Source organism: Halichoerus grypus, chromosome 3, assembly GCF_964656455.1.
Source record: "Halichoerus grypus chromosome 3, mHalGry1.hap1.1, whole genome shotgun sequence".
Classification (NCBI taxonomy): Eukaryota; Metazoa; Chordata; class Mammalia; order Carnivora; family Phocidae; genus Halichoerus; species Halichoerus grypus.
Genome location: NC_135714.1, coordinates 162,934,708 through 162,960,358, shown reverse-complemented (window position 1 = coordinate 162,960,358; position 25,651 = coordinate 162,934,708). Strand labels below are relative to the sequence as shown.

Sequence of the window (25,651 nt, the reverse complement as noted above, 5' to 3'; positions counted from 1 at the left end):
TATAAAAATACTAGCTGGGCTTGAAAAAAGCATGGAAGATACTGGAGAATCCCTTTCTGGAGAAATAAAAGAACTAAAATCTAAACAAGACAAAATAAAAAAGGCTATTAATGAGGTGCAATCAAAATTGGAGGCTCTAACTGCTAGGATAAATGAGGCAGAAGAAAGAATTAGTGATATAGAAGACCAAATGATGGAAAATCAAGAAGCTGAGAAAAAGAGAGATAAACAACTACTGGATCACGAGGGCAGAATTTGAGAGATAAGTGATACCATAAGACAAAACAATATTAGAATAATTGGGATCCCAGAAGAAGAACAAAGAGAGAGAGGGGCAGAAGGTATATTGGAGCAAATTATAGCAGAGACTTCCCTAATTTGGGGAAGGAAACAGGAATCAAAATCCAGGAGGCACAGAGAACCCCCCTCAAAATCAATAAAAGTAGGTCAACACCACAACATCTAATAGTAAAACTTACAAGTCTCAGAGACAAAGAGAAAATCCTGAAAGCAGCTCGGGAGAAGAGATCTGTAACCTACAATGGTAGAAACATTAGATTGGCAACAGACCTATCCACAGAGACCTGGCAGGCCAGAAAGGACTGGCATAATATATTCAGAGCACGAAATGAGAAAAATATGCAGCCAAGAATACTATATCCAGCTAGGCTGTCATTGAAAATAGAAGGAGAGATAAAAACTTCCAGGACAAACAAAAGAATTTGCAGACACCAAACCAGCCCTACAAGAAATATTGAAAGGGGTCCTCTGAGCAAAGAGAGAGCCTAAAAGTAACATAGGCCAGAAAGGAATAGAGACAATATACAGTAACAGTCACCATACAGGCAATACAATGGCACTAAATTCCTATCTTTCAATAGTTACCCTGAATGTAAATGGGCTAAATGCCCCAATCAAAAGACACAGGCTATCAGATTGGATAAAAAAACAAGACCCATCGATATGCTGCCTGCAAGAGACTCATTTTAGAAGCAAAGACATCCCCAGATTGAAAGTGAGGGGGTGGAAAACCATTTACCATGCTAATGGACACCAAAAGAAAGCTGGGGTGGCAATCCTTATAGCAGACAAATTAGATTTTAAACCAAAGACTGTAGTAAGAGATGAGGAAGGACACTATATCATACTTAAAGGGTCTATGCAACAAAAAGATCTAACAATTGTAAATATCTATGCCCCTAACATGGGAGCAGCCAATTATATAAGCCAATTAATAACAAAAGCAAAGAAACACATTGAAAACAATACAATAATTGTGGGGGACTTTAACATCCCCCTCACTGAAATGGACAGATCGTCTAAGCAAAAGATCAACAAGGAAATAAAGACTTTAAATGACACACTGGACCAAATGGACTTCACAGACATATTCAGAACATTCCATCCCAAAGCCACAGAATACACATTCTTCTCTAGTGCCCATGGAACATTCTCCAGAACAGATCACATCCTAGGTCACAAATCAGGTCTCAGCCAGTACCAAAAGATTGGGATCATTCCCTGCATATTTTCAGACCACAATGCTTTGAAACTAGAACTCAATCACAAGAGGAAAGTCAGAAAGAACTCAAATACATGGAGGCTAAAGAGCATCCTACTAAAGAATGAATGGGTCAACCAGGAAATTAAAGAAGAATTTAAAAAAATCATGGAAACAAATGAAAATGAAAACACAACTGTTCAAAATCTTTGGGATGCAGCAAAGGCAGTCCTAAGAGGAAAGTATATAGCAATACAAGCCTTTCTCAAGAAACAAGAAAGGTCTCAAATACACAACCTAACGGTACATCTAAAGGAGACAGAGAAAGAACAGCAAATAAAGCCTAAACCCAGCAGGAGAAAAGAAATAATAAAGATCAGAGAAATCAATGAAATAGAAACCAAAAGAACAGTAGAACAGATCAACGAAATTAGGAGCTGCTTCTTTGAAAGAATTAAGAATTAATAAGATTAATAACCCCCTGGCCAGACTTACCAAAAAGAAAAGAGAAACGACCCAAATCAACAAAATCATGAATGAAAGAGGAGAGATCACAACCAACACCAAAGAAATACAAACAATTATAAGAACATATTATGAGCAACTATATGCCAGCAAATTAGATAATCTGGAAGAAATGGATGCATTCCTAGAGATGTATCAACTACCAAAACTGAACCAGGAAGAAATAGAAAACCTGAACAGACCCATAACCAGTAAGGAAATTGAAGCAGTAATCAAAAGTCTCCCAACAAAGAAGAGCCCAGGGCCAGATGGCTTCCCAGGGGAATTCTACCAAACATTTAAAGAAGAATTAATACCTATTCTTCTGAAACTGTTCCAAAAATAGAAATGGAAGGAAAACTTCCAAACTCATTTTATGAGGCCAGCACTACCTTGATCCCCAAACCATGAGAAAGAATTACAGACCAATATCCCTGATGAACATGGATGCAAAAATTCTCACCAAAATACTAGCCAGTAGGATCCAACAGTACATTAAAAGGATTATTCACCATGACCAAGTGGGAATTATCCCTGGGCTGCAAGGCTGGTTCAACATCCTCAACAATCAATGTGATACAATACATTAATAAAAGAAAGAACAAGAACCATATGATCCTCTCAATAGATGCAGAAAAAGCATTTGACAAACTACAGCATCCTTTCTTGATCAAAACTCTTCAGAGTATAGGCATAGAGAGTACATACCTCAGTATCATAAAGGCCATCTATGAAAAACCCACAGCGAATATCATTCTCAATGGGGCAAAACTAAGAGCTTTTCCCCTAAGGTCAGGAACATGGCAGGGATGTCCACTATCACCACTGCTATGCAACATAGTACTAGAAGTCCTAGCCACAGCATCAGACAACAAAAAGAAATAAAAGGCATCTGAATCAGCAAAGAAGTCAAACTCTTACTCTTTGCAGATCATAGGATACTTCATGTGGAAAACCCAAAAGACTCCACCCCAAAACTGCTAGAACTCATACAGGAATTCAGTAAAGTGGCAGGATATAAAATCGATGCACAGAAATGAGTTGCATTTCTATATACCAACAACAAGACAAAAGAAAGAGAAATTAAGGAGTCGATCCCATTTACAATTGCACCCAAAACCATAAGATACCTAGGAATAAATCTAACCAAAGAGGCAAAGGATCTGTACTCAGAAAACTATAGAATACTCATGAAAGAAATTGAGGAAGACACAAAGAAATGGAAAAACATTCTATGCTCATGGATTGGAAGAACAAATATTGTGAAAATGTCAATGCCTACCTAGAGCAATCTACATTTAATGTATTCCCTATCAAAATACCTTTCTTCAAAGAAATGGAACAAATAATCCTAAAATTTGTATGGAACCAGAAAAGACCTCGAATAGCCAGAGGAATGTTGAAAAAGAAAAGCAAAGCTGGCGGCATCCACAATTCTGGACTTCCAGCTCTATTAGAAAGCTATCATCATCAAGACAGTATGGTACTAGCACAAAAACAGACACATAGATCAATGGAACAGAACAGAGAGCCCAGAAATGGACCCTCAACTCTATGGTCAACTCATCTTCAACAAAGCAGGAAAGAATGTCCAATGGAAAAAAGACAGTCTCTTCAACCAATGGTGTTGGGAAAATTGGACAGCCACATGCAGAAGAATGAAACTGGACCATTTCCTTACACCACACACAAAAATAGACTCCAAATGGTTGAAAGACCTCAATGTGAGACAGGAGTCCATCAAAATCCTAAAGGAGAACACAGGCAGCAACCTCTTCGACCTCAGCCACAGCAACTTCTTCCTAGACACATCGCCAAAGGCAAGGGAAGCAAGGGCAAAAATGAACTATTGGGACTTCATCAAGATAAAAAGCTTTTGCACAGCAAAAGAAACAGTCAACAAAACCAAAAGGCAACCGACAGAATGGGAGAAGATATTTGCAAATGACATATCAGATAAAGGGCTAATATCCAAAATCTATAAAGAACTTATTAAACTCAACACCCAAAGAACAAATTATCCAATCAAGAAATGGGCAGAAGACATGAACAGACATTTTTCCAAAGAAGACATCCAAATGGCCAACAGACACATGAAAAAGTGCTCAACATCGCTCGGCACCAGGGAAATCCAAATCAATACCTCAATGAGATATCACCTCACACCAGTCAGAATGGCTAAAATAACAAGTCAGGAAATGACAGATGTTGGTGGGGATGCAGAGAAAGAGGAACCCTCCTACACTATTGGTGGGAATGCAAGCTGGTGCAGCCACTCTGGAAAACAGTATGGAGGCTCCTCAAAAAGTTGAAAATAGAGCTACCATATGATCCAGCAATTGCACTACTGTGTATTTACCCCAAAGATACAAATGTAGGGATCTGAAAGGGTACATGCACCCCGATATTTATAGCAGCAATGTCCACAATAACAAAACTGTGGAAAGAGCCAAAATGTCCATGAACAGATGAATGGATAAAGAAGAAGTGGTATATATATACAATGGAATATTATGCAGCCATCAAAAGGAATGAGTTCTTGCCATTTGCAACGACTTGGATGGAACTGAAGGGTGTTATGGGCTGAGTGAAATAAGTCAATCAGAGAAAGACGTGTATCATATGAACTCACCTGTATGAGGAATTCTTAATCTCAGGAAACAAACTGAGGGTTGCTGGAGTGGTGGGGGTAGGAGGGATGGGGTGGCTGGGTGATAGACATTGGGGAGGGTATATGCTATGGTGAGCGTTGTGAATTGTGCAAGACTGTTGAATCACAGATCTGTACCTTTGAAACAAATAATACAATATAAGTTAAAAAAAAATTAGAAGATAGCAGGAGGGGAAGAATGAAGGGGGGGAAATTGGAGGGGAAGACGAATCATGAGAGACGATGGTCTCTGAAAAACAAACTGAGGGTTCTAGAGGCGAGGGGGTGGAAGGATGGGTTAGCCTGGTGATGGGTATTAAAGAGGGCACATTCTGCATGGAGCACTAGGAGTTATACACAAAGAAGGAATCATGGAACACTACATCAAAAACTAATGATGTAATGTATGGTGATTAACGTAACAATAAAAAATTAAAAAAAAAAACAAGAAAACCTCAATGAGATACCACCTCACACCAGTTAGAATGGCTAAAATAACAAGGCAGGAAATGACAGATGTTGGCGAGGGTGCAGAGAAGGGGGAACCCTCCTACACTGTTGGTGGGAGTGCAAGCTGGTGCAGCCACTCTGGAAAACATTATGGAGGTTCCTCAAAAAGTTGAAAATAAAGCTACCCTATGACCCAGCAATTGCACTACTGGGTATTTACCCCAAAGATACAAATGTAGTGATCTGAAGGGGTATGTGCACCCCAATGTTTATAGCAGCAATGTCAATAGCCAAACTATGGAAAGAGCCAAGATGTTCATGGACAGATGAATGGATAAAGAAGAAGTGGTATATATATACAATGGAATATTATGCAGCCATCAAAAAAAAAAAACAACCAATGAAATCTTGCTATTTGCAATGATGTGGATAGAGCTAGAGGGTATTATACTAAGCGAAATAAGTCAATCAGAGAAAGACAAGTATCATATGATCTCACTGATATGAGGAATTATTAATCTCAGGAAACAAACTGAGGGTTGCTGGAGTGGTGGGGGGTTGGAGGGATGGGGTGGCTGGATAATGGACACTGGGGCGGGTATGTGCTATGGTGAGTGCTGTGAATTGTATAAGACTGATGAATCACAGACCTGTATCTCTGAAACCAATAATACATTACATATTAAAAAAACAAAAAGAAGGGACGCCTGGGTGGCTCAGTCGTTAAGCGTCTGCCTTCGGCTCAGGTCATGATCCCAGGGTCCTGGGATCGAGCCCCACATCGGGCTCCCTGCTCTGCGGGAAGCCTGCTTCTCTCTCTCCCACTCCCCCTGCTTGTGTTCCCTCTCTCGCTGTGTCTCTCTCTGTCAAATAAATAAAATCTTTAAAAAAAAAAAAACAAAAAGAAGATAGTAGGAAAGGAAAAATGAAGGATGAGAAATCGGAGGGGGATACGAACCATGAGAGACTATGGACTCTGAGAAACAAACTGAGGGTTTTAGAGGGGAGGGGGATGGGGGGATGGGGTAACCCAATGATAGGTATTAAGGATGGCATGTATTGCATGAAGCACTGGGTGTTATAAGCAAACAATGAATCATGGAACACTACATCAAAAACTAATGATGTACTGTATGGTGACTAACATAACATAATAAAATAAAATTTTTAAAAAAAAAAGCCATAGGAAGGGCTGGGATCACCTCTGAAACATCAGATAGAGAAGAATAGAGATCCAAGGTCTGAGCGTTCATGGACTCCTACCTTTAAAAGTTATCAGGGAAGAGGAGATAATAAAGGTGATAAGAAGTAGCCAATGAAATAGTTGAGAAGGGATGGAATGAAAAAGAGGATGGAGGAGGAGGAGGAGGAGAACAACAACAGCAACAACAAGAGGAAGAAGTGGTGGAGGAGGAGGGTGAAGAGGAAGAGGGAGAGGAGGAGAAGGAGAAGTAATGGTGGTGGTGGTAGTAGTAGTAGTTTGGCCTCTGAAGGGGTTGGGATGCTTTAACTATAAAAAGAAGGCAGTGAATGTGGGTACAGATGCAAGAAAATGAGTATACTTAGTGAAGGGAACATATGAGTTCCCATCTCATTGCTTCTAATTTCTCAATGACTAGGAACTGAGAATGATGAAGGTAAAAGGATGAGGGTGTGGAAGAGGTTTGAATGGATAAGTATAAAATAGTCATTTCAGAAAGTGGGAAGGAGAACATAACTGGGGACTTAGAGAAAGATTGTTGGGCAATGTGAAAACCTACTTTAGATTTGTAGCCATAAATGTAGGGTGAGACCAATAGTCTCGCTGTGTGTTTTCCCACGGCCCCAAAGCGCTGCTCATGCATAGGCATGGAGTAGGCAACCAGATTGGCTTAACCAGAATCAATGCTGACAACCCCAGAGGGAGAGCAAGGCAAAGGAATTAACAATACTTTCAAAGGAGTAATATCATGATGGAATCCAAGCTGAGTAAATAAAAAAGTGAGGACATAAGAAGTGATGCAAATAGAAAAAGAATTGAGGCCAATGGATTGGTGACCTCCAAGTGACCAAAATTTGTTGATATGGGGATATTAGAATACCTGAGCAGGGAATATATGAGTTGATAATTGGACTGCTTAGAATTAAATTTCAGAGATGATAGAATTAATGCCAAGGTCAAAATTATATAAAGGTTAAGTTGGAAAGGAGAAAAAGATCATTGCAAAAGATTATTGCAAGAAAGTAGATTAAGGAAGAGGCCAAGATGTTGGTAGGGTTATCCACCTGGATATTGAAGCCACCAAAAGTGGTGACAGGAATAATGGAGAAAAGAATATGACCCAGGTGTTGACAATTTTAATGAATGAGAAGAGGTAACTAAGGGGTCAATAGGTGATTGCAATGAAGAGAGGTGGAGGGAGGGTATAATGTAATGACATAATCTTCAAGGGAGTTCGGGTCTTTGAAGGAGAATTAAGAAGAAATGATTCTGGGGTGCCTGGGTGGTTCAGTCGGTTAAGTGTCTGCCTTCGGCTTAGGTCATGATCCCAGCGTCCTTGGATCGAGCCCCAAGTCAGGGTCCCTGTGGGGAACCTGCTTCTCCCTCTCCCTCTACCCCTCCCCCTGCTCATGCTCACCCTCTCTCTCAAATAAATAAATAAAATCTTAGAAGGAGGAGAAGAAGAAGAAGAAGAAGAAGAAGAAGAAGAAGAAGAAGAAGAAGAAGAAGAAGAAGAGGAAGAGGAAGAGGAAGGGGAAGGGGAAGGGGAAGGGGAAGGGGAAGGAGAAGAAGGAGAAGAAGAAGAAGAAATGATTCAGAAGCAGCAAAGGTGAGCAAAGTCTAGAGGAATGTGGATTTTCTCAAGACAGCTGGGAAACTGTTCTCAGGAAACGGCTCTCAGGGCAAGATGATGGAAGTATTTAGAGATGAGGCTGAGGACATGGGGACACTTGTCAATGACAGGAGGTTCTACAAGGCCCAGGACTTTTTGGAGGGGGAGATAGGAAATTGGGTTAGATTAAGAAATTTCTGAAATATGTGGATAATAATAATTCCTACCAGATAGGCTAGTTGTGAGCCTTAAATGAGATAATGTATGCCAACCATTTTGCACAGTGTCTGGCACAGAATAAGTGCCCTCTGAGCATCAGCCTTAACCGTTATTGTCATAACTGGTGAGTAACAGGGTCAGAACTTGAACCCAGGCCTTCTCCTTCAGATGGCTCTGGCATAACGGACTGCACAGAATCAGCAGTGAGAGTTTCGTCAGGTCTCACTAGCCTCTCTATGCCTTTCTGTACCTACAGGAAATAGTGCTGCCTAATAGAAACTGTCATGATGATTACAATTAAACCTAAAGTCAACAATTCACCAGTTACTGGTTGATAGCTTGTTTGATTTTAATATTCTCTTCGATGGGGTGGAAGTGAAGCATATCTTAGTGTATTTGTCTATTTGTATAGGGCTGCAATAGGTTTCAAACTGTACCCATTTGTTTATGTTTAATTGCTTTTCAAAGTTCAGAACTATAACTACTCCACTGTTTACCTAACTACTCCACTGTTTACCACTGTTTACCTGATGAAAAGCACCTCTAGGAAGCTCACTATCCTCCTAGATACATCTCCTTACTATTGTTTTAAATGATGTGGAATTTCCTAAATGAGATTTTCCTCAACCAGTGTGACTTGTTCTTTAAAACCTGGGTATAGCTTGCATTTCAATAGCATTTTGTGCAAAATAGGTGTTCCAACCTATATGTCTATAGACAAACATGTATTTTTCACAGCATATCTTCCAAGGAACAGGGAATTACACATATCTGTGACTGTCAAAATAATTTCAACAAAAACAATGATGAAAATAGTAATTTTTATTTAAGTAGTATATCTATCCTGTATTCCATCCACTGTGCTAATCTCTTCATTTATTTATTTTTAAAGATTTTATTTATTTATTTGAGAGAGAGGGAGAGAGAGGTGGAAGGGAGGAGAAGAGGGAGAGGGACAAACAGACTTCAAGCTGAGCATGGAGCCCAACACAAGGCTTGATCTCAAGACCCTGACATCATGGCCTGAGCCGAAATCGAGGGTTGGATGCTCAACCAACTGAGCCACCCAGGTGCCCCTGTGTTAATCCCTTTAGAAAACATAGATGTATTTAATCCTGACAACAACCCTGAAAGCAACTCCATTTTTTCCAAATGAAAAAAAAAAAGTGGTGTTTGAAGAGGTTAAATAATTCATCCAAGGTCACAAACAAGTAAGTGGTCAGGATTCAAACCCAGGTGGGCCTGTTTCCTACCCTAAGGAAGAGTACTGGGCACAAAATGGGTCACTTAGAGAGGACTCAGTCACAGACTACAAATCACTCTCAAACGTGCTGTCTCTTCTCCTCCAAATAATTTTGACAGTTTGTCTGCATTTAGTGCTATATTTTTCAGTGTGATCCCTGATACCATATCAACATCACCAGGAAACTTAAGAAAATGCAAGTTTGAGTCTATTGAATTTCTGGGTGGGGCCCAGCACTCTTAGTTTTAAAAAGCTCACCAGGTGATGTGAGAGCTTTTGAAGCTAGACTTAGAGATGCAGATAGCATTGAGGAAACTTATAAAGGATGGTGGGAGACAAAGCCTTCTCAGTGTTCTTTATCTCCTGAGGGCTTTCTACTGCAGCCTTACCTGCATAAGGGACTGCATAGAGTCAGCCCAGTGAGTTTCTCTGGGTCTCACTAGCCTCTTGATGCCTTTCTGTACCTAAAGGATACAGTGCTGCCTAATAGAAATTGTCATGACAATTATAATTAAACCCAAAGTCAACAATTCACCAGTTACTGAAGGCTGGTTTGCTTTTAATATTCTCTCCTGTGTGCTGAAGAAGAGCTGGGGAGGAGCTGTTCTGAGCTGTGTTTGCCCACCTGCACCAAGAGCCTTAGCTGTCATAGCCTTGGGGCAGAGGATGCTTTTCTGCACAAAGCACCAACTAACTCAATTAATTGTCATGGTCAGAGGCATTTGCAGCCCAGAAAAATTCAATTTGAGGCTAGGAGTGCAGCTTGGAGCCTTGCTTGGAATTGTCCCCTTAAAAAATTAGATTTAGTGCTTTTCATTGTATGCTGAGCTGTATCAGGTCCTTATCAACTTCCCCTCTGGCCCTATAAGCCTCTCCTCCCTACAGGGACTGAATGGCACATAGCCTTCTCTGTTCCCTTTCCTCAGGCTTCCTGGGAAGGGCCAGAACCTCCTCTCTAAACTCAGATGAGTCACAAGGACATCTCTCCATGAAGCAGAGGAAGCTTCATGGCACCTTCATAAGCACCTTGTTTTGTTAGAGGTAAAAGGATAGATAAAGAGAAATCTAGGGGAAGGGGAGTTGAAGAGAGAAAAGTGTGGGTGGTAATGATGGTGCATATTAATATTCTATAGGTGCAAAGCATTTCCACATATTATGCCATTTATTTCTCAAATTATCCTTTGAACTAAACAGTATTCCAATGCCCATTTCAGAGATGAGTAAGTTGGTGCTCAGAAAATTGATGTGGTTTGCACAAGTTTAAATAGCCAATCAATGGAGCTGAAATGAAACCCTTGATCTTTTGACTAAAAATCATCAATCATTCTACCACATTGCTAGGTATGTTGTCACTCCATTGACCCTCTCAACCCCTCCCACCCTGCCCTTCTTGGGCTGCTTCTTGGAGGTGTTGCCTGCCCACTCAGTTTTGATTTACAGGTGTGGACAGAGAAGATAATTCTACAAAGGAAGCCCATTGTGTCTCTGTGACCCTGAAGACCTGGGCCTGATAGTGCATCTCAATTACCTGGGAAAGGGCCCATTGCATACACCTCTGCCCAAGCCCAAGTTGGGGAGCAAGGTCACTTACCTAACTGCCACTCAGGCGAGCGCATGGTCTGCATCATCCAGATGGGCAGTGTGGGCTCCAGCATGGCCACTCCCATGTTAGCAAAGCAGAGGGAGCCTGGAGAGAGAGTTCTGTGAGTCGCCAGGGCTACACAGAAGCCCAGACTCTCCCAGCCCAAAGAAAGGCATTTTCAGCTTACCTGCAGCCACCAGGATATAAGGGTCTTTGAGAAGTGTAAGGAGAGGTGTCCCCCTGGCACTCTGAGAACATGGACAACAAAAAACTTCCATTTGTACAGTGTACATCTCTCCTATTGTCATAGAATCTGAAAATATGCAGACAGGACCTTAGAGATCATCTATGTCAGCTCCTTTACTGAAGAGACCAAACAACCGAATCAAAGGAGATAAAGTGACTTGCCCAATGTCACAGTCATCTGGCGGTGCACCTCCTGTGTGCAAGGCAAACACTGTGGTAGTCACAAAGAGTAGGACAACATATTCCAGACATGATTCCTGCTTTCAAATGATTATCTCAACTAGATGAGAGTGGGTAGTCAGCAAGGCCAGCAATGGACAATGGGTGTCTGGACTCTCGGTCTTGGGCCTCACCACTAGATCTTGCTGGCACTAATTGTTTGCCTTGGGAGAACCACGGGTAGAGTGCTGAATCCCAAAGGTGAGCACAGAGGTGATAACTCAGAAAGCTCCTCAAGCATTCTGGAGGCTTTATTCTGACCATTTTGAGCCATACTGGCAAGTCTAGCTGAAGGTGTCTGAACATCTAGATTAAAATGCAAGCCTAAGTGTTCAGTTCTGATTTCCCCCTCCCCTCAGAAAATATTTATTCCAATTAAATTCAATCACTCCGCCTTCCTCCCATGCATTCCAGCAGGTTATTTTTGCCTAAACTATGTTCATGGTTGGTTATTTTTGCCTAAACTACCTTCCTTCTCTCTACAGGTCCAACTCCTACCCATTCTTCAAAGTCAGTCTTAAATGGCTCCTTCTTTTCCACTGTATTCCCTGACTCAGTAGCTGAAACTTCTTCCTCTAACAAACTTCCTAATCTGTGGTGCTAACTACATTCTATCTGGTAATAGATTTAATAGTTTTGATATAATAACCCTCTCTGCATACTTACAGGGGTGGATTAAAATATTCAGAGATACTAAAGCTAAATATATAATTCAAAATACAGAGACAGATCTAAATCACAAAATACACATAAAGAAGTCCAATACGCCCTTTAGGCTAACAATTCCACTTCTAGGAATTTATTCTATAGATTACCTCCAATGTTATAAAAATGCATATACCTAAGGTTATTAATTGTAGCACTCTTTATAACTGCAAAATACTGGAAGGCAGAAAAATAAAAATTAAATTTTTTGAATATGTAGAACATATTCAATGTAGAACATTACCATCTAAATCAAAACTATTCAGAAAGATATTAAAGGAAAATAATTTCTCCTTTCACAACAATTTTGGTACCAAATGTGGGGGCTTTCCCACCAAACAATTCTTCAGTTCTCTATGGGCACCAACTCAGTGTCTTATAATGTAATTCAATTCTGACACTGACTACTTGGAGTTAGCACAGACCCCACAGGTGAAGGGCTCAGTCCCACAAGACTGCCCCCTTTCAGATCCCAATTGCAAATAGTGGGTTCCCAGGTTACCCACACTTCTGTCTGACTTGGCTATAAAATCAAGGTTTTTAGATCAAACTTTCCCATATTTTCTGTACTTCCTTATCTTTCATTCTTTGTGGTTTGGTATGGATTTCCCAGAGCCATCTTTGGCTTGGAGTCAGACAAATACCAACTCTGATATTTAACCATGATAGAATGATAGTCTGTAAAGGTGCTCTTGGGGGGGAGAGATTATCTAAACAGCCTCTAAGGTCTTCTCTAGCTCTGAGGTGTTGTAACTACGAACATACAGGTCCCAATGTCATTGTCTCCTGGTTCTGAGTTTATATATATAATTTTTGTAATGTTTCTTTGATACTTCATAAGGCCCTTCCTCCATCTTTGTCCAACATCAGTCCAGACTCCCGCACCATCCCCAGTGCTATCCTAAATATGATACCATCTGGGAATCCAAGGATAGTTCTTACTTTCCTTGACTCCACTCCTCTTCACATTTCTTCTTATGGTTTGACAGGGATGATCTAGGGGTCTTAGCACATAGCCATTCTATATATCCCTTGGCAATGGAGCTTAGTGTCTACTTACTTCAGGAGAGACTTTGGAAGGCTGTAGGATACACAGCTGGAGTGCTAAGAAAGAAAGTGGGAGAGAAAGAGTTTATTTTGTCCACTGATTAGTTGGAGGCTCCAATAATAGCCACATTGATATTACCCTATCATGTACAGATCTAACTCCCTGAGTTTCTTCCTTCTTTCCTAAAATGGGGCAGTCCTTGATCTTTTAAGCATGTCAAGACTAACACCACAGCATAGTGCATTCCCAACCTGACTTAAGCTATCATCTGTCTGGTGACCTCTTATGGTGACTTACCTCCATCCAGTAGTGCCAGGAAGGCCAATATAAGGAAGGGTGAAGACTGCCCAACAAATACATACATCACACTTCCAAAAGGAGCTCCCACTGGAAAGGCAAAGCAGGCATGGATTTCAGAAGAAAGGACCAATTCCTAGTTGGTGTGACTTGTCCACATTTACCAATGAACCTCCATGTAAGGTTCTGGGGATTCAGGAATGAAGAAGTCCTGGTTCTCAGGAGCTCACTTTCTAGTAGAGAAAATGCGTGTGGTGGGGTTGGGGTAAGGGGACCCATATAATTAGAACATGGTGAAGAGTAGAGTTCAACAGTAAAGGTTCAATCTACAAGGTGCTGTGCAAACACAGTGCAATGAACTCAGGTGGCCACAAGGGCTTTGTCACGTGGGTAATATAGGTGGGGAAGAAGCATAAGTGAAGATCATTGATGTGCCATAAAAGAGAGTATGGTTGCAGTATGGAGGTTCCTCAAAAAGTTAAAAATACAGCTACCCTACAACCCAGCAATTGCACTACTAGGTATATATCCAAGGATATAAATATAGTGATTCAAAGGGGCACATGCACCTCAATGTTTACAGCAGAAATGTCCACAATAGCCAAAATACGGAGAGAGCCGAGATGTCCAATGACAGATGAATGGATAAAGAAAATGGTGTATATATATATATATATATATATATATATACACACACACACACACAATGGAATATTAGCCATCAAAAAATGAAATCTTGCCATTTCCAATGACATGGATGGAACTAGAGGGTATTATGCTAAGTGAAATAAGTCATCCAGAGAAAGACAAATGCCATATGATTTCACTCATATGTGGAATTTAAGAAACAAAACAGATGAACATAGGTGAAGGGAAGGAAAAATAAAATAAGAGGAAAACAGAGAGGGAGGCAAACCATAAGAGACTCTTAACTATAGGGAACGAACTGAGGGTTGCTGGAGGGGAGGTGGGTGGGGGGATGGGGAAACTGGGTGATGGACATTAAGGAGGGCACTTGAAGTAAGGAGCACTGGGTGCTGTATGCAACTGATGAATCACTGAATTCTACCTCTGAAACTAATACTACACTATATGTTAATTAAACTGATTTTAAATAAAAAAAAATTTAAAAAGAGTGTGGTTGGATAACAAATAGAAGAAAATCAGTATTCAGTGTTCAGTCACTAAAATATGAGTATTTGGGAGAGGAAGAGTAGAGGTAGGGAATGTTGAGGCCAAATAGTCAAAGGCCCTGTATATCCAGATAAAGCATCTACTTGGTCTTGTGGGCAATGGAGAAACATGTTTTTTAGCAGGAGAGAAATACCACCAGCTCTGGGCATAGGAAGCTTCTTCTGGTGGCACCTTGGGGGAAGGAGGGAAGGCACAAGAGATTAGGCAGTAGGCTGGTTCCAACTGGGGTGTGATGAGGCACCGACCTTGAGGAAGTAGCTGTAGAGAATATTAATGGGCTTATCCATTTGGAAGTGAGAAGTGATAAAGGAGACCAGGATGTACCAAAGTTTTAGCGTGGGTGTTTGGGAAAATGGATATTAACAAAGAGCAGGATTTTTGTTCCCTCTTCTCCCTGGGTTGTGGTGGTGGGGGGTGAGTATGGACCAGGAAGAGACCTTTGGTGTTTTCTCCTCAACTAGCTTGTGAGCTCCTAGAGGGAAGAAACCATGTGTGAGGCTTCTTACCTATATCCCCTGTGTGCTAGCATTGTCCTTGGCATATAGTAAGTGTTCCATAAGATATGTGACTTGTTGGAATAGTCAATCAATCTATACGAGGGATGAACCTCAAAGAAAGTATGTTATTTTTTAGAGTTTGGGGTTTGAGTCCAGAAAATCTGAGTCTATATCCTGGCTCTGGCATTTTCTAGCTATGTAATCTTGGATGGTTACTTAACTTTTTTGGTCCTCATCTCTATAATGGAGACAATCATTCCTCCTTCATAGTGGTGTGAGGATTAAAAGAGATTATGTCTGTGATGTATTTAGTACAAAATCTGACAAAGAGCTTCTCTCATTTTGAAAGCACTGGCCATGTGTGGAAGCAGAGGTGAGGCAGTGGCGGCTAACATGGGGATATTTGATCACTGGAATAGACTAGGTTTCTTCCATTCCCAGGACCTCATGGGCTATTAAGCTTCTTAACGGGAAAGAGATTTTGCCTTTCCTGGGAAAAATTTCAGAAGGACTCAAAACATGATTGGACAGAAAAGGAAAAGAAAATCCTCTCTTCCATGACCCTTAGGAACACTTGCCTCCTGGAGCCATCTTCGAAGAGTATGCAGTATCTTACCCTCTGAACCTAGATTTGGGACCAGGTGCCACTTACCCAGCACTCCCAAAGCCAGGCCCCCCAAGGCGATTCCCATGGCACGCCCTCTCTCATAGTCATCAGTGTAGACACTTGCCAGCATCCCAAGACCTGAAAGGAGAGTGACATATGGAGTTAGCATACAGGAGCCCTCTGTCTGCGTCTCTCACTGAATCCTTGGTCTATTAGTTCTTAGTCCTCTATCCTTATTATATCTTCAGGGATCATCTTACCTATGGTTGCAGTTTGAGGGGTTTTGTAAAACTTAGTCCATAGTATTTTACAAATACTGTCCCCACTGGTCCCCCAAACCCCCACATTGTTCACTCCTTCTGTTCACAATATTGTTGGAAGTGTGAAAGTCTCTGGGAAGGGTAATACAGAATACCACTGTCCATTGATAGAGCATTTCATTGCATTTTATCATTTCCTAACACATTTCCCTGAATGAATGGATGGATATGGAGTAGGTCAAAGGAAAATCTAACAGACACAATTCTATTCAATGGAGGTGCCCAAAGAAGAGGAAATTACAGAAGATGTGAAAGACAGCATGGGCTGGGCTCTCCTAGCATTTACTCATGTGTAAAATGGCATAAAATAGCTACTTCCTAGGATTATATTAAATATTGTATTTGTATTTGATGATACTTTGCAAAGTGATAGTGTTACTGGTAGTATTAGCATTACTTTTCTTATAAAATGTTAAGAGGGGGCAGAGAAAAGACCATAGGGGGCATTAAATAAAAAACTGGCTTACTTCATGGTTTTACCTTGGGCTTGCTTCGACCTGAACTGGCTGTATCTAAATATTATCAGAGGAAGTTACGTCAGGCTTAGGGATTTATAACACTGACAATAACTCTACAGTTATCTTGTTTTTGAATCATAATTTCTGCTCACTAGGATACTTTCCTATCTATTCATATAAATCTTATAGGGTCTGAGGGTAGTAAGAGATGGTAAGAGATGTATGTGTGTGTATGCGTGTGTGTGTGTGTGTGTGTGTGTGTGTGTAAGATGTCAGCATTACCTGCAACAGATGAAAATGAAGATCCAATGCCTTGAAGGGTTCGGGCCACAAACAGTAGGGTATAGGTACCAGAAAAAGCAAACACTGTGTATAGAGAATAGCAAGAATGTTCCAGTTAACAAATTGTCTTTGTTCCCTCACCACCAGAAAATGTGCCCATGATATTGTAGATATGAGCCACTATGTATATGTTTTAATAAAGGATGATCATTGCCCCCTATTTTTGGTGTTGTCTTTCTAATCTCCCACACCTTAATCAGGATTGCATTTTAATTGACATGAAGCTGAGAAACCACAGAAACACAAACCAATTCACCACACAGTGGTTAGAAGCCTGCATTTTCATATTTCTGGCCCAAAGCTCAATATCCTGTCCACTGGAATCATGGCTGTCCAAAAAGTATAATGCCATTAGATCCTACTTCTCAATCCTTCATATTCAACACCCAGATTTAACTTTTGCCATTGTTGGGCTCCACTGGGTCATCTACAGTGAGGGAATAAAAGCTATGTGTAATTGAAGGACCATAGGTATTGGGTAGAAAATAGTATCTTGTGATCCAATCAGATATTATTTCCTCTTACCTTATGCTGGAAAATATTTTAACCAAAATCAAATCAGTGAATGTGTATTAAGTAATATCAAACATACAACTATTCTAGAAATGTGAAATAAAGAGAACATCCAGTTCATGCCCTTTAAGAGGTTCCATCTACTCAAGACTAGCATACACAAAACTGAGTACCAAACAGGAATATGTTATCAAAAACCAAATTACAGGGTGTTGGTGGTAAGCTTGGTAATTCCAGACATGTCTCACCTCCATTTCAAGACAATGCCATTAAAAGAAAGATTCCTCCCAAAGTATCTGAATCAGCAGAATTTGAATCCCTTTGCCCTTTCATTACAGATATATTTGGTTGTTTGATGTCTTAGAATCTTTTTCCATTATTTCCTGATGTGATCACACTGTCTCCCAAACATGCATGTGCTTGGTCTCTCTTTGCTGAGTTTCCAATGCCTTCTCCTAGGCCTTCTGATTCCTAATCTGTTCAAGGTTAGCTATTCTTATGTCCTTTTTTTTTTTTAAGTTTTTTAAAAAAGATTTTATTTATTTATTTATTTGACACAGAGAGAGAGCACAAGCAGGGGGAGCGGCAGGCAGAGGGAGAAGCAGGCTCCCGGATGAGCAGGGAGCCCAACACAGGACTCAATCCCAGGACCCTGGGATCATGACCTGAGCTGAAGGCAGATGCTTAACTGACTGAGCCACCCAGGCGCCCCATTCCTATCCTTTGCGAATGGAGTGACCAACTTGTCTCAGTTTGCCAAGGACTTTACATTCTGGGAGGACCCTGAATCCCAAAGGATGGTTGGTCATCCTATTTAGGAAAACCAAAACAATTTCTTTCTCACTTTACCCCCTAACGTGGGTTACCATTTCGCTCCTAATTACATTAAGCATGGGTCTCAGCTAGGGGCCCTTAATGGTGGTAAGGGGCATCAGCAACCTCTTTTTAGTATTTAAAAAACCCTAAAAAGATGCCCCATAAGATTCCCTAAAGACCAAACATTTGCTAGAATTAGGCCAATTCAGTACAGCAACACTGGTTATGGCATGGAAACAATAATTATTATTTAATTGCAGAGAATCAAGCAAGGCCCTTATGCTAGAGTTTGCGATACTCTAGCATTATCCTATTTTGCAGGGTGTTTGTTACATCTCCCCAGGCATGTATCATAAACTCCTAGGCTGGAACCATGTCATTTCATTCTTTATCTTCCCCCAGTGACTTTTGCCATCAAGACATAATATGTGCGCTCCATAAAGTTTTTTAGAGAAAATCATGAGTCTCATTTGGTGAAACAGAGAATCCTATTAGTTTTTAATTTATTATTTGGCATAGGCTGAGATTTTAGAAGTTCAATAAACATTTCTAACTTGAATTTCCTCATTTTCTTTGATTTCGCTAGAATTTTCACAAGTAAGCTCCAGTTCTCAGAACTTTACACATCAAGCTTCTGCTCTTTGCAACCTTCCAGCCTTGACTGCAACAAATTCCTGTTAAGCATTGGTTGATAAGAGCCAAGCTATATGCTGATAGGGAAGAAAACTTGAGGAGGAGCAATAGAAAAAGCAGAAAAGCAATAAAAAGTTGATAAGAAAAACAGGAGGTTGGAGATATGTTATTGGGAGCAGAGTCAGCAGAAGCATCAGGGAGCCAACAATGGCTCCTGAAGCTGCCCTCTCCTTCAATTAACCTCCCACCCCACCCCACCCCCCATCATTCCTTCTTATTTTAATTCTCAGGGTCAATTTCCAGACATAATTTGTTTACTTACTGCTCTTATTCCATCTCTATTTTATTAGAACATTTATCTGATACTGGATAGACTGTCTTTCTCTTTCTTGTTTTTTTTTAGCAAATTTATTTCTCTAAGCTATAACCTTTAATGTCCTTACTTGAAGGCAGTAGACTTTTTGGTATTATCTAGTTACTATTGTTCAGTTTAGATTCTTTGCTGGTGGCTTTTTACCTTTGTCTATCAAATAATACAACCTCTTCCCAAAGATGGGATATTTGGACTAACCTCATTCAAGGGACTACTGATACACACACACAACAGCATATCTATCAAAACAAATGTTAACAATTTTCCCCAGCTGAAGGAAGCTAAAGTATCTGTTCTTCTATAGCAGAATATACAAATTCCAACTAGACTGATTTGCCACTACTGCTCTAATGCCCATATCTAAAACTGCAAAGGATTTCAATCAGTGTCATAGGCCATTTAGTCAGATGCCTAATTAGCTAACTTGACCCTACTCTCTGCATTGTAGCGCATGTGATAAAATCAAAGGTAATCAGTGAAAAAAATAAAAGAGGAAGCAAATTACTTACTAACTGTGGAGACAAACAGGATAACAAAGCCAGCAAACATGGGGATGTGATATCCAATTCTAAAAGAGAATTACAAAGAAAAAAGATACAGTCTCAATAGGCATCTATATACTTGGACCATATTTTTTCATGTAATTGGGAACAGAAATGCAGTTATTTGAGTACGTGGAAAAGCATGTCTCTGAATGCAAGTGTACAGATAGGATATGCCATATTGATGTGTACAAGTAAATGAACAAACATGCAAATTTACCCGTAGACCAGGGCCAAAATCCTCTTTTCCAGAAAGGATGGCCTAGTCAGAGTGTGTATCCCTTTGAAACATCAGGATAATCCCAAACACTGCTAATAAGCCAGTGCTCTAGACTGCAGTAGCTTTGCCTTGGAGCCATGTTCCAAGGCACCGAAATAACATCAGCAGTATACTTCTGATCACTGGTTCTTTTTTTGGTGTTCAATAGTCATTACATCACTAAGAAAATTTGAAGCCTATGGCATTTCATCAATATCATGTTATCCTTTGGGTAACCAGCTTTCCAAACAGTTGATTGCCTGGAGACTGACAAGGGAGTTTTCCTACTTTTTCCCTTCTAACTACCTTTATGATACCTCAGCCTATCACCCTCTTACTCCTGAGCCAGTGAGTACTATGTAGAGAACTGCACCCATTGAGATACCTGTTGGTGAGAGGTCCCACAAAAGGGTTGACCAGAAGTTGCATCAAAGCCTTTGAAGCAAACAGAACCCCAACCCGCAAGTTCTCTTCCTCCAGAAATTCTGTGCCTTGCAAGCAGTTGTTTTGTTGTGCTGGGATGGCTCCAGTGACTGGAGGGGGAATGGTGCCAGCATTGTCATCTGTCCATGCTGTGCCACTGGGTGCACTTTCTTCAATAGCCATGGTGTTGTTATCAAAGAAGGAGAAGATGGTGGAAAAGGCAGGAGAAGTAAGGACATGCTGAGAAATTGTGGTGAGGCCAAGGTATAGAGGAGTGTTGATTTCTTTGAACTCTGTGGCATATAGGAAGTTGGGTATAATGGGCACTGAAAATCAAGAAGGACAAGTGATGAGAGCTAAGCACACTTTTTAACACTAACTGGTTCAGGGGCATTACTATGAGCTTTATATTCATGTTGAGGAAGGTGTCTAAGTGACATGATTTGAAGCCTACTAAAAGACTGTACCTGCCCAAATTATCCTATTAGATTAAGTACCTAAATTCCAACCCACATAGAGTTGGTCCTCATTACTCCTGAATTCTGTATTGGCCAATCACCTACTTGCTAACATTTAGTTGTAATCACAAAATCAACGCCCATGGAGTTTTCACAATTTTTCTTGGACATGCATGCAGAGAGTGGGGAAGATTTCAAGTTACCAGATGCTTACTTTCACAGCTGAGGTCGAAGAATGTAGGCTCTGTCTTATTGTTTCAGCTCTCATATAGGGATGGCAGAGCATGAAAATGGTAGGGGCAGGGAAGTATAGTGCAAGAAGCTCCAGCTCTGAGGTCAGTTGGACACAGGCTGCACCCCGACTTGGCACCTAAGGCAAGTTACATAACACTTCTGAACCTCATTTTCTATTTTGTGTTTTCTAAGCATAAAAAGAAAAATTTTCAAGTCCACTCACTGCTGAACTTTAGCAGGGGTATGCTACCTGCTGGGGCCCAGAGCAAACTAACCCCCAGCCTAAAGACACCCGAACATACCCACTACAGTAAGCAGCATGTTGTCCAGAAGCAGAGCAACAAACACCACCACCAGTACCAGCTTCCGTGACTCTCTCCCCTCCTTGAGCAACCGCTGAGGAGTGTCCAAAAACACCCTGGGCATGGTGATGGCTGGGCTGGGAGCGTCCTCTCCAGTTTCTTATGAAAGGTCCCGTTACAGCTATAGGTCTTCTGCAGCCTTTATAGAAGAGGGGAGAAATTCTGCCCAGACAAGTGAAACTCACTATTAAAATGAAAAGTGCAAGTCGTTGCAAATACTAGGATGGTATTTGAACCATTTCCTTGCCTGTGTCTCTGCTCACTTCCTATACATCTCAATAATTCTACCTGGTTCTCAGATTGCCTTCTAAGAAAGCATTGCTTACCAGCTTTTTATATCTGGAATTCTACCTAGCACATTAAGCAGATTCTAGCTCTGTTCACTTAGCTGTGTGTCTCAAATGCCTATCACTTCAATGGTTTATGTCAATATCTGAGGCCTACTTGTATTTATTACTTGTTCAATCTTTTCCTCTAAATCCACTCTTTTTAAAAACCAAAATACTATTGTTTTTTAAAAAAATAAATGTGCCATACAAAACAAATTATGGTTCATGTGTATGCACCAATCCAAAATTATAGCTTATGGTCTGTACTACCCCCAAATATGTCATGTGCTACAAGTGTTACTTGTGCTGCCCACAGAGAAACACTGACCTAGACCAACACTGTCAGTTCACAGATAAGTGTGAAGACTCAGGAGGCTAGGAGATCTGTTTCATACAATTAGTATCAAACTGGACTGAAACTCCAAGCTTTTTAACTTGCAGGATTATAGTCCACCATCTTCCCTTGTTCTGTGGTACTTGAAGCACTTCTATGTTGTTTGAGCTATAAATCCCTGCCCAGTAAGGTGTGTTACTGTGTATAAATAAAATACTGTCATAATTAGTTCTCTACTTAGGATTTCATGTCATTAGTCAGCATTAAGTCACAGTATTTTGTTAAACTTCAGGTAATAGCAATTTCAGGGAAGAATTTTTTTGTGTGTGTGTATGGCTTCTGTTGTGATATCAACAATACCAATCATACACGTTTTAATATATATTGCTGTCATGAAATGCATCAGGCTCTAAAATTTATGTAACCTTTTATTCAGTAACTCTACTTCTAAGAACATATCTTAAGGAAAAGATCAGAAGTGTGGCCAAAGATTTATGTTTAAAATTACTAATTGCTGAATTATTTATATTAGTGAAAAAATCAAACATTTTAATGGTGGAATATAAACAGCTCTTAAATATCATTTTTTCAAATAATTTCAATGACTTAGAAATACCCAATATAATGTTAAGTTAAAAAGGATATTAAACTGTATTTGCAGCTTGACCTCAATTATATAAAAAATTATGTGTCTATTTTAAAAGATTAGAAAGATACACACTCAATTGTCAGCTATTACAATCACTGATTTAAATTATTTTTTTTACTTTTCTGTAATTTCTAAATATTTTTTTAATTAACTACTTTCATAATTAACATACTTTACAAGAAGTAAATAATTTTAAATGATTATCACTGGAGTTCAATAGTGAGTCTTAAATGTTGGGAGTATCCCAAGCACTGAGCTACTCTGTTCTATTCTAAGACCAGAGCTGGGAGAAGAACATCATCCATACTATAGTTCTAAGTGACCAAGAGGTCCGCACTGAACCAAATTCCCAGATAAGTTTTAACCAGAAAATGCATGCAATCATTTAAGATCTTTCATTTCTCTATGTAAATAAGGTGTTTCTAAATACAAATTTACCTAAGATACATAAGGAAAAAAAAGAGACTAAAAAAAAAAAAGGGATAGAAAACTGAAGATGTAAAATGGAATAAGTACTGTAAAGACAGATTGAAAAAACACAGCCAAACCAAACAAAACCAAACCAAGAATTTGCCAACCAGTCAGTAGTAAACTTTACCTTAGAGTCAAAATTCTCTGTTGAGAGACAAATTATAAGGAAGGATTAAATTGTGTCCAGGGAAAGAAACATCTTACCTTAGAGCCCATCTTATGTGAGGTACTCAGTGAGGTATTGGCAGCTGTTAGCAGTTCAGAAGGGACTCTGTTCTCTGAGTGGATGTTCTGATGGATTTATTGCCACCTGTTATCTGAGGATGTCATGTGTGCCCTTTGTCCACAAAGATTTAATTGGAACTTCCAACAGGTTTCATTCAGAGCCTTAGTTCCCTGCGTCAGAGGCAGGAAAGCAGGACTGGAGAGGATAAAGAGAGGGGGAAATTATCCTAAGCAAAGATAGACTGGGCTGTGCTGTTTTTCATCTGTGCTTATCTATCACTGAATTCATTAACTCTTGCCTAGGTCTGAATATAAATTGGCAGATAGAATGAAGCCAAAGTACAGTTCCTGTCCCTTGTTACTTAGTGAAAGAGACTCCATGTACCCCAATTGCTTTCCGGAAAGAAACAAATCTTAGAACATCCACCAGACCAAAACAAAAAATAAAAAAAATATATGCATGTTGTTCTCAAATCATAAAAATCCAACCTCTATTTCCTCTCTAAGGCATAGACTGTGCTGTGATATTTGCATCTCAATGCTAGCTGATTGCCTGGCATATAGTGGCCTCCTATAAGTACTTCTTGTATGGATGACTGAATTAATGGCTACAGGAGAGAGTGTGGCTCATTGCGGGGTCTTGGAGTACGACTAGAGATCTGTATTTTTCTGACATTAAGAGTCATCAGTGGGGCAAAGAACATAAGAACAAGAGCAGCAGCAGAGGTTTCCAATTTATGGTCCCTCCTAACTGTTTTAAATAACTTGGGGACTTTCAATTTAGGGTCAGAAAAGAAGGAAAGAGTTTTAAAGGAAACCTGGAAAGAGAAATAAGGGGAAGAGGCAAGGACATTAAGGGAGCATATGAGTTCCCTGTTGCTGCTGTAACAAATTACCACAAATTTAATGGCTTAAAACAACACAAATTTATTATCTTAGAGATTTGGAGGTCAGAACTCCAAAATAGGTTGTATTGAGCTAAAAATCAAGGTGTTCGCAGAACTGCAATTCTTCTAGAGGTTCTAGGAAATAATCTGTTTCCTTGCCTTTTTTAGCTTCTAGAAGCAGCCTGTGTTTCTTGGCTTAATGCAGCTCCCTTCCACCTTCAAGTCAGCAGCAAAGCACTAACTCATTTAACACACACACACACACACACTCTCTCTCTCTATCTCCCTAATTCTTAGCTTCCTATCTACTCCCTTTACTTATAAGAATTCATGTAATTGCATTAAGCCCATCCGGATGATCCAAAATAATCTCCTCCATCTCAAAATCCTGAACTTAATCACATCCACAAAGGCTCTTTACCATGTAAGGTAACATATTCACAGGTTCTGGGATTTGAATGTGGACATCTCTGGGGCCATTGTTCTGCCTACTGTAGGGAGCATCGCATACTGTCCCTGTGGCCTGAGCCTTTATGAAGAGAGGCGGTTGTGGCCAAAAGATGGAGGAGCCATATTAATAAAGACATTTACAAGACTCTAGGCATAATGTGGTGTCCTATGTGAAGCCCACGTGACACTTCTTCCACCGTGCTATCCACCCTAAGTGCAGTTCTGGAACCCTGAGGGCTTAGGAAAGCTACCAGCAAAGCAAAGCTATGATTAAGAGTGAACACCAGCAGCAGAGGGCTTGGGTGGAGCACCTCCACAGTGAAGAAAAAACTGTTCTGAGATACCACCAAACTGGGGATGCCTCACATAACTGGAAAGCCATGGTTTATGGGAGCTGAGGGCCTGAGAGAGCAGGTACAGGCTAAAAATAATCATACTTTATGCATTAATAGAAATAGTGGCAACAGTAATAATAGCTATCATATATTGAGCACCCACTATGTAAGGTATGTTTCTAATACATATATATAATTATACTCACAGGCTAGCTAAGCCTGGGGTGTTCTCACAAATGCTCATCACTGTTAATAATCAGAGTGTTGTCTATTAAGTAGGAATGAGTTTTTATCTTCCTCCTGTTTAATTTTTAAAATTTTAATTCCAGTGTAGATAACATACAGTTTCAGGTGTACAGTATAGTGATTCAACAGTTTCATATATTACTCAGTGTTCATCAAGATAAGTATACTCTTGGGTGCCTGGGTGGCTCAGTCCATTAAGTGTCTGCCTTCAGCTTAG

At 40.2% G+C, this 25,651-nt stretch overlaps 1 protein-coding gene across 4 annotated transcripts in view; it reads right to left on the bottom strand.

Moving 5' to 3' along the window:
- The window catches only part of SLC18A1 (solute carrier family 18 member A1), a 29,610-nt gene extending 8,038 nt beyond the window's left edge, over positions 1-21,572 (bottom strand). Inside the window, exons 1-9 of one of the 4 annotated variants that reach the window (XM_036064759.2) lie at positions 21,449-21,572; positions 20,417-20,780; positions 19,740-19,798; positions 16,836-16,919; positions 15,821-15,913; positions 13,478-13,567; positions 13,193-13,236; positions 11,150-11,210; positions 10,972-11,067 (exon numbers count right to left, since the gene is read on the bottom strand). In XM_036064759.2, coding sequence (XP_035920652.2) covers positions 10,972-11,067; positions 11,150-11,210; positions 13,193-13,236; positions 13,478-13,567; positions 15,821-15,913; positions 16,836-16,919; positions 19,740-19,798; positions 20,417-20,780; positions 21,449-21,572 — 1,015 coding nt within the window. The remainder of the gene's footprint in view (positions 1-10,971; positions 11,068-11,149; positions 11,211-13,192; positions 13,237-13,477; positions 13,568-15,820; positions 15,914-16,835; positions 16,920-19,739; positions 19,799-20,416; positions 20,781-21,448) is intronic. The other 3 variants (XM_036064760.2, XM_078068228.1, XM_078068229.1) reach the window with 3 other exon arrangements.
- Positions 21,573-25,651: the final 4,079 nt, after the last annotated feature.